The 8,945-nt window shown below is 52.6% G+C and overlaps 1 protein-coding gene across 2 annotated transcripts in view; it reads right to left on the reverse strand.

Annotated features, from left to right (window-relative positions):
* The window catches only part of LIMS1 (LIM zinc finger domain containing 1), a 44,718-nt gene that overhangs the window by 16,795 nt on the left and 18,978 nt on the right, over window positions 1-8,945 (reverse strand). The window contains exons 1-2 of one of the 2 annotated variants that reach the window (XM_007456814.1): window positions 3,496-3,674; window positions 21-180 (exon numbers count right to left, since the gene is read on the reverse strand). In XM_007456814.1, coding sequence (XP_007456876.1) covers window positions 21-180; window positions 3,496-3,674 — 339 coding nt within the window. Of the gene's footprint in view, window positions 1-20; window positions 181-3,495; window positions 3,675-8,945 lie in introns of those variants that run through there. The other variant, XM_007456815.1, reaches the window with a different exon arrangement.

Genomic DNA, 8,945 nt, shown 5'->3' on the forward strand with positions numbered 1-8,945 from the left:
GCCCGCCCGCCGGCACCCACCTCATAGAAGAGGCCCTCGGGGAACTGCTGGAAGCACTGGGCGCACACAAAGCACTGCTCGTGGTACAGCTCGCCGTTGCTGTTGACGATCTTCTCGGCGGGCGCGAAGCCTCCCCGGCAGCGCTCACAGCTGGCGTTGGCCAGGGCGTTGGCCATGCTGCTGCAACACACAAGGGACACAGGTCACGGACGGCGGCCCTTCCCGGGAGCTCAGTCTGAGGCCACAACAATCGTACCCTGTCCATAAAGCCCGTTTTCCCTCTTGCGACCCAAGGTCTCAACCCCACCCAGCGTCCGGGGTGCAGACCCTCTGGTTCGCCGACATTCCTGCATCCCCTGCCAAACGCCCACGAGCGCACCCACGCCGCCTTCCAGGAGGCAGGGATGCAGGGGGCACCGAGAGCCACCTCAAGGGCTGAGCCAGCAGCCTGACAAGCGGCCTCATTAAGTCCCCCTCACGTGGGTCCGGACACGCTGCAGCCCGGCCAGACGCAGGCCCCTCGCACCCGCCGTGAGGGCCTCCGCCGAAAGCAGCTTCAGCGGCTCTGCAACCCGCCAAGCGCCTTAGCCCTATAATCCAACTGGGAAGACAAACGCTGAACACTAATATTACAAAACGTATCTTAAAAGCACAGAATTTTCCACCCTGAAGATCATTTTACAGATGGTGAGGTGCAGGTTCAGAGACGAACGAGCCCAACCTTGCAAAGCTGTCCAGCTCACAGGAGACACAGGCCCAGAGTCCAGGTCCCCCGCCCACGAGTCACAACCAGATGATGGCGTCACGTCAAATGCTCGAGAGGATGTGAGAGGACCCTCTGCGAGAGCCCTGTTGGTGAGTCCGGGCCGGGGCCCCCCTGGACCCCAGCACACGCGGGTGCTTCCCGGAAAGGCCCTCGTCCCACCCAACCCCGTGCAGCTTGGAGAAGAAGCATCCAGCCAAGCCCGTGACCGGACCACTGCTTATGCTGAGTCTCACATAAAGCGACGGCCTCCAGGTGGGAAGGTCCCCAGGCAGAGCAGGCACTGGCCCAGCCAGCTTCGTGGTTTGCAAGTTTAGTTTCAGATATCCGGACCCCATTCAGAGCACACGCTCTGCTCTGCGGCCGGCCCCGGGGCAGCTTCTGTCCACCCAGACACCCAGTCAGCCCACCTGGGGAAGTCACCGACGAGGACCCTTCCCAGCCCCCCAGGCGGCAGGTGGGCGGGGGTCCACCCCGCAGACAGACGGGCTGCCCCGTCCCATCACAGCCTACATCTTGCTGCTTCCTTAGCAAGGTTGGCACGGCGCATGCTTCGCCCCCGCCTACCCCAGCGGAAGACAACCCCGCCCTCTTCCCCCAAAGCTCTCACCCAGCAGTATCCTGCCCTGTGGTATTCACACACCACCAGAAGTGCCATGTTCACAGCCCCACACCAAGCAAAACTCAATTAAAACGCCACCAGAAAAGGAAGGAAGGGAGGCAGCCTCACTGCTTGTGGCAAACCTGACCTGAGTCTCATACTAAATTAAATTTCCCACTTTGTCACTGCAAAATTACTGTGGATCAGGGAGAAAAACCCATCAACTCCCTCCGTCACCTGGCTTTGCCATAAGCCAGATGAACGGCGGTAGTTTTATCAAAGCTCTGGAAAGGCTTGTTGCCCCCCTTCTCCAAAGCGGGGGTCAGCATCCACAGGCATCCCTCGACGAGCTGTGCTCAGCCCACAGCTGCCCCCATGGGCCTAGGACCATTTTGAGGACGAAATAAGAAAAAGTACATAAAACCACTTTGGAAACTAGAAGATGCTACTCAAATATGAAACATTATTATTACTTTAAAACTTCCTCAAAAGAGTCACCAAATTCTCAATGATTTTAGTAGAACCCCAAGAGACCTACAAAAGAAGAAATCCTGGAACATCCTGACTCATGATTTCCTAGATCAGTGACCCTCTCGGGGTGGAAATGTCCTCCCTTTTCCCACATCTCTGTGGGAGGCCCCATTTTCTTTATAAACTTCATGTGAAACAACATATTGCAGAAGGATGAATGCAGGTGAAACAGTTTCATCGAGACAGACATTAATGAGATCTGCAAAAATGTAATGCAATGCCACTCTTCCCCCCAAGTTTTCTCATTTTGGAAACAATTTACGTAAAAACTTAATTAATATTAATATGTATTAATATTATTAATGTGCGATGAACTTATTGTTATTTAAATGAACTAATAAATACTTTAAAATTTTCTCAGTTTTATTTTCTAATACAGTAAACGCTGATAAAACAAAAGCTATTTGGAGACCTCAATGTTGCTTTAAGAATGTAAACGGGTCCCAAGATCAAAATGTTTATCATTGACCTATTTATACTCATTACACTATAGACCTTTTACATTCAAGTTCAAATACTCAAATAGTTAGAAAACAGACACATTATACAAACAAGCTTTCCCCACACACAGGAAAAATAAAGTAGTTTCAGAGATAAAGTAATATGTATTTCTGAAGTACTCATTTTAATAACAAGCAGGAGAAGAAACAGAACATTAGAGGAAACTTCCAGGAAAACAACCAACCAACCAATAGTCTCACCCCCTACTCAACTGTTTACATTATTTCCCTTCCTCTCTTGTCTCTGACCCTCTGGCCCTGTGTATTTGTTTTTTAATGGGCTGTATTTAGAGCAGTTTTAGGTTTACAGCAAAAGTGAGTGGAAGATACAGAGAGTTCCCATACACCCCCGGCCCTGCAGGCACAGTGTCCCCCGACGCCCAACATCCCCTGGATGGGAAACTGACACACACATTCTTTCCACAGTGACTGTCACAGTTAACACAGATGACAGAAGCTACTTATTAAAAGTCAGGGATGATAGAGCTGTCACTTGGTTAGTTATAATTAATAGGCTAATTTTTCAAAAAAGGATTTCCACGTCGGGAAACGTACACCTTGGGGAACAGAAAAGCCTTCGTAACTGTCCGGTCAGAATTGCTTTGGCCGACCTGCTTCCACACATCAGCTGCACACAGAAAACCTGACGTCCTGGAGCTTTCCCTTGTTCAAGTTGCCTCGTTTATCAAAGCGTGCAAAACAAAACCTCGAGCATCCTAAAAGCGTCTTGACAGTTTACGAAGCATTTTGGTTACAGTGTAATTATAATTGCCCGATTAGTCTTAAACAGAGCTCCTCAGGAGCTGTAAAGAGAAGCAACATCTGTTGTAACAGCGCAGGGAAAGGGTGGGTCAAACAGAATCAGGCCCGTTAAATGCTCCTTCTGGCTAATGACTCCCTGGGGGCCCCAGGCACTCCCAGCTCCCAACAGGGAGACCGCGGCGCTGCGTGGGCAGCTAGGAGGCAGCGCTGTCCTCCTCCGTTTCTGCATTTCGCCCTAGACGCCCGCTGCGCCCCGGGAGGCCCCACTGAAGGTGGGGTGATGTCAAAGCCCAGGCAGGGAACCCGAGCCCCAGGAGAGGGCTGGGAGGGGCACTTACAATTTGATGTAGAAGTCACAAAACTCCTTGTAGACCCTGACGTCGCTGTGCCTGCGCTGCAGCCTGGACACGGCCCTCTCATCCTGGCCGCAGGGCGCCCGGTGTTCCCCATTACAGGCCGCCGGGGGGACCTCCTCGCCCTCCGGGATGGCAGCGGGGCGCGGGCCCGGGAGTGCCATCGCGGAGCGGAACGGGGGACTGGACGGGTCGGGACGGAGGCACGACACCCAGGCGGCGTCCCGGTCACTCCCCTCTCCGCTCCCACACGTCAGCGGCTCCAGGGTCGCACCGGCCCCTTCACATTAAGAGCTCTGGGCAAGGGAGTTGTGCCCGAGACGGTGTGGATTCGCTGAGCGTCTGGAAGCTCCAGGAGCTCTCCCCGCACACACGGGACCAGCTGTGCGGCAGCCCGGCCGCCCTTGGGGGGGACGGAACAGCTGTGCAGGGGGTGCAGGAATGAACCCTGCTCCGTGACTCTGGCGCAGTGACAGCTCAGTCCCAGGCTCAGCAGGGGAAGAGCCGGAGTCCAGTTACAACTTCCGTTTGGCCCCAGCTGAGCCTGTAACCAAGGCAGCCAGTCCTTCTGGCTCTTTATCACGGATAAAAGATAAAGGATAAAGAATGTGCTGCAGGCTCGCTGTGCTCCTTGTTACACCACTGTCGGCTCCAGTGCACCAGGGTCGGCAGTGAAGTGATGAGGACACGTGTCCTGGGGCAGTGAAAGGGGCCCAATCTCTCCAAACCGACCTCCTGGCACCCCTGTGCCTCCCACCAGACCAAGGGGAACAGGTGAGAATCTAACAAATACAACAGACTAGTGAACACAACGAAAAGCAAGCGGACTCACAGATGCAGAGAACAGACTAGTGGTTTCCAGTGGGGAGAGGGAAGGGGCGAGGGGGAGGAAGGGGCAGGGGGTTAAGAGGCACAGACTACTACGTATAAAACAACTAAGCTACAAGGCTATACTGCACAGCACAGGGAATACAGCCAATATCTTCTAATAACTATAAATGGAGTCTAACCTTTAAAAATGGTGACTCACTATATTGTACACCTGAAACTTACACAATATTGTACAACTATGCTTCAATTTTAAAACGTCAAGAAAATAATTTTTTAAAAATTAAAAACAATGTAAACCTACGTGGTTATATAAGATACTCAAATTATATTTAGTGGGTTTTTTTTTCAAAAAAAATATTTAGTGCTCTAATCAATCAAAAAGAAAAAAAGAAAACCTAGGGAGCAGGTGAAAGGCACACTGACTGACAGAGCAGGTCACACGAGACAGAAGGGCCATGAAATCATCAGCAAGCAGACAAGACGCGTCTGAGACGTCCGCAGCATGACGGCCAGAACTGTAAACAGCGTTCCTAGGTGCTCACTGCCGTGTTCCCAGGAGGTACAGGTGGGGAAACCGGGGCACAAAGAGGCTGGATAAACAGTAAGTAGGTGGTGGAGTCGAGATTTAAACCCAGGTGGTCTGACCCCACAGACGAGATGCTAACTCTCTGTGGGAAAACGGTTACATGTAATTACTGGGGAGCAAAACAGGTTATCTAGAAAGGCTGGGTAGTGCGTACAAAATGGGGCTAGAGGCAGAAAATGAGACATGCTCTCCTCACTCTGAACCCTAAGGATCTCAGGGTACAGGTCAGAATGGCCCCGGCCCAGAGCCTGCACGGGATGGAGCAAGAGGCTCGCCATCTTTAAACAGGAAAGAAACAGCCTCGTGGTTAAAACATGTTTGTTTACAGTGACCGTGTGGAATAGAGAGGGAAGGAGACAGCTGGTGTGGAGAGACACACAGACACACACACACTCAGACACACAATGACACAGACACACATAGACACGCAGACACACACTGACACACAGATACACTGACACACACAGACACAAAGATGCGTGACAGGTACTTGTTGGTGAGTGAAAGGGGCTAATCATCCATCTACCTGGTCTGGGAAACCATGAAAATCAGCTGCTGTTGGCACATCTAAAAACGTAACCAATTATCTCATTCCCTCCATAACGACTAGTCCCGTCTCTACTAGACAGGAAAGCAGGACTGCAGAGAAGCTGATGGTTCCTGAACACACGACGCAATGAAGTCTCTCATCCAGCAAGGAATTAAAGATAATGTGAAGGACCTGCAATCGCACTGTAAACTTTTTATTTTGACATAATTATAGCCACAGGAAGTTACAAAGATTGTACAGAGAAGACCTTTGTACCCTTCACACAGCTTCCCAATGACTACATCTTACATACAATCAAAACCAGGACTCTGACGCCAGCGCGATGTGTGTACAGGTCTGTGTCACCTTGTCATACCTTGTAGATGCGTGTAACCGCCACCCGCATCCAGACCTGGGGCTTTTCCAGCCCCACAAAGACCTCTCTCACGTCCCCTCTGATGGTCACACCCACCCTCCAGCAACACACTAGTCTGTTTTCCATCCACATAACTGTAACTTAGAGAATATTTTTGCTGTGGACTGAATCTCTGTGTCCCCAGAATTCATACTGACAGCCTAATCCCAAGGCAATGGGATCTGGAGATGGCCCTGTGGGGTGTCAGCAGGGTCGAATGAGGTCATGAGGGAGGGGCGTTAATCCCCTAGGACGGGGTCAGAGACACCCAGGAGAGAAGACAGCTAGAGACAGCCGCCCACCAGCCAGGACGTGGGCCCTCAGCAGACAGGATCTGCTGGAGCCTTGATCTTGAGTTTCCCAGGCCCCAGAACCTTGAGTAACAAACCCTTCCTTAAGCCATGCAGCTATGGCATTTTCGTTACAGCAGCCCGAGCTGACTAAGACAGCTGCGTAGAGGGAATCACGCAGCCTGTGACCACCTGAGACTGGCCTTTTCCACTCAGAAAATGCCCGTGAGACCCACCAAGTTGCCACATATGTGGATCGCCTGTTCTCTTCACTGATGAGTAGCATTCTGTGGTGGGCACACACCACAGCATGTTAACCATCACCCACTGGAGGACACTTCAGCAGCTTCTGGTCTGGGGCTCTTATGAATCCAGCTGTGGGTAAGTTTCTGGGTGAATATAAGGTTTAATTTCTCTGGGATAAACGCTCCAGGGCGAGATTGCTGAGTTGTAGGAGAAGGGTACGTTTAGTTTTTTGAGAAACTGCCAAGCTGTTTATTCTAGAGTGGTTGTACCACTGTACATGCCCACCAGCAAAGCATGAGAGATTCAATTCCTCCACACCATCGCCAGCATTTGGTGTTATCATTACTTATTTTAGCTGTTCTAATAGGTATGCAGTCCCAATTTTATTATGCACGTGTATTAAGTTCACATATACGCAGATAAGTACAAAAAGGAAGTCAGAAATGTCACTCCACCACATAATCGTACTGACAGAAGGGAAAAAGAGTAAATACATGTTATTTGGGGAAAAAATTCAAACGCTACAGAGATGTATAGAATGAACAGTAAGGTGTTTTACTATTTACTTTGTGTCTGTCCTACTAAAATCGCAACTGTGCCTTTGATGAACTAAAGCGCTCACTAAAGAATGACCTGATTCTTGATCACCAAGGCTGAGAGTTGAGGTTGCGATTAGGGCAAATCTGGTGTGTCGTGTGTTTTGTCTCCCTGGCACCCTGAATGCAGCCAGGCTCGCCAATCTCTCCACGGACAGAGCTGCCAGAGGCTGTGCCTGGACAGGAAACACGTCCCGACCCTCCCCTCCCCCAGCTACTAACTGTCCCACACCCTCCACGAGGTCCTCCTTCTCAGACTGTGCTGGAAACGGCAACGCGTCCCTCTGCTCTTGAAGCTCTGCTGTTTCGGGAACACTGTGAAGGCGAAGCAGGAGGAGGCCCTCCTTTTTCCCGGTTTCCTCTCCTTCCAGCTGGAACCGTGCCGACGAGGGCGCACAGTCGCCCCAGAGAGACCGACCTGCCACCAGAGTCCAAGCCCCAGGTGCCCTTTGCCCATCAGTACAAGGGCACCGTGGCCGATGCGGAGGGGAAGACGAGGCTCCGTCTGCTTACACTTTCATTTTTTTAATCACCGAGGTGTAGCCTAACTGGGAGCTGGGTTGGGGGCAGGCTGAGGTTTGAAGGGAGGAGCTGGAAGAGCCGTGGGCCCTTCATCACACATCTGCCCCTACGGGCCTCGTCCCAGGAGCTGGTTCTCGCAGAGAAGCTCTCAGGGCAGAGGGGAGTCCCTGTGCTTTCCACGCGCCCCTCATGCTCAAACAACACAGGAGCGAGAGGCGAGCCGCCGGCTGGGCTGACGGGGAGGGGTGGACGGATGGTCGCCTCGGCCCCAAGGGCGTCCCGCGGGGGGCGGTGCCCGGCCTCGGCAGCCCTTCTGCTGGGGTCTCAGCTTCCTAAAAAGTAACTGCTCAAGTAACTTCCTTACATCACACGTGTCACATCTGAACAGGCGGAAATTCTGCCACGTGCTCACGATTCTACAGACCTAACTGGTACGTAAGAGGCGCCCGCTCGGCACACAGGCACGTCCACGTGTGGCAGGAGCTGCCCGGGGATGCACGTGTTCCCTCCACTGCTCACGCAGGTGACGCGCGCCTTTCTCCCCGGGCCCTGGAGCCAAGGGCAGAGCCGTGACCACGCGGCATCCACTGGTCAGGGCGCCACACGCCCAAAGGGTTGCACAGGACAGTCGGCTGGTCCCTCACGTCCCCATCCAGCCATGCGGAGGAGTGGAGCTCAAAGGCGCGTGTAATTTCTCCAAGAGGGCAAGGGGTAATCTGAGGCCAAATAAACACCATCGCTCAATTCTCATAGCCAGGCATTTTGTTACTTTTAACCCATTTTTGGCACTTAATAATGTCACTCCTAGAAATGCAAACAATCCTTTTAGACTGTGATCGTAACCATGAGAAAAACATTTATCTGAACTCCCTTGACTGAAATCACTACGGGCCATACAGCGCAGCAGAACAGCCCTTGAAGCAGTGGGAAGCTGTTTTATGATATCTCCCAAAGCCATTTTTTTCTGAGCAGTGGGCCTGTAATGTGGTTTCCTGGGCCCTGGGTTCCCAAAGCTTCTCCCCGAGAGTTTCCAGCAGCGGCTCAGGCCTCCTCTTCACCAAGGCTGACCTGGATCTCCGGGGGCTCCCCCAGGACAGGCCTGGACCCAAGACGCCCATCCAGAGTGGGGAGACTTCTTGTATGCTGGGCAGTGGCTCAGTCCTTTAGGGCCACTGCAACCAAACACCACCGACCAGGTGGCTTATACACAACAGAAATTCATGCCTCACGGTCCTGGTGGCTGGAAGCCCGAGACCAAGGCACCAGCGCGACCGTGTGGGGTGAGGACTCTTCTGTTCCCCTGGGTCCTGGCCGGCACCTCCTCGCTGAGCCCACACACAGCGCAGGGGCAGGGGCCCCATGCGTCCCGTTCACGAGACCTTCACCCCGCCCCCCGACCTCATCCCCCCCCCCACCGTTT

Source organism: Lipotes vexillifer, unplaced genomic scaffold (assembly GCF_000442215.2).
Source record: "Lipotes vexillifer unplaced genomic scaffold, Lipotes_vexillifer_v1.1 scaffold777, whole genome shotgun sequence".
In the NCBI taxonomy this organism is placed as follows: Eukaryota; Metazoa; Chordata; class Mammalia; order Artiodactyla; family Lipotidae; genus Lipotes; species Lipotes vexillifer.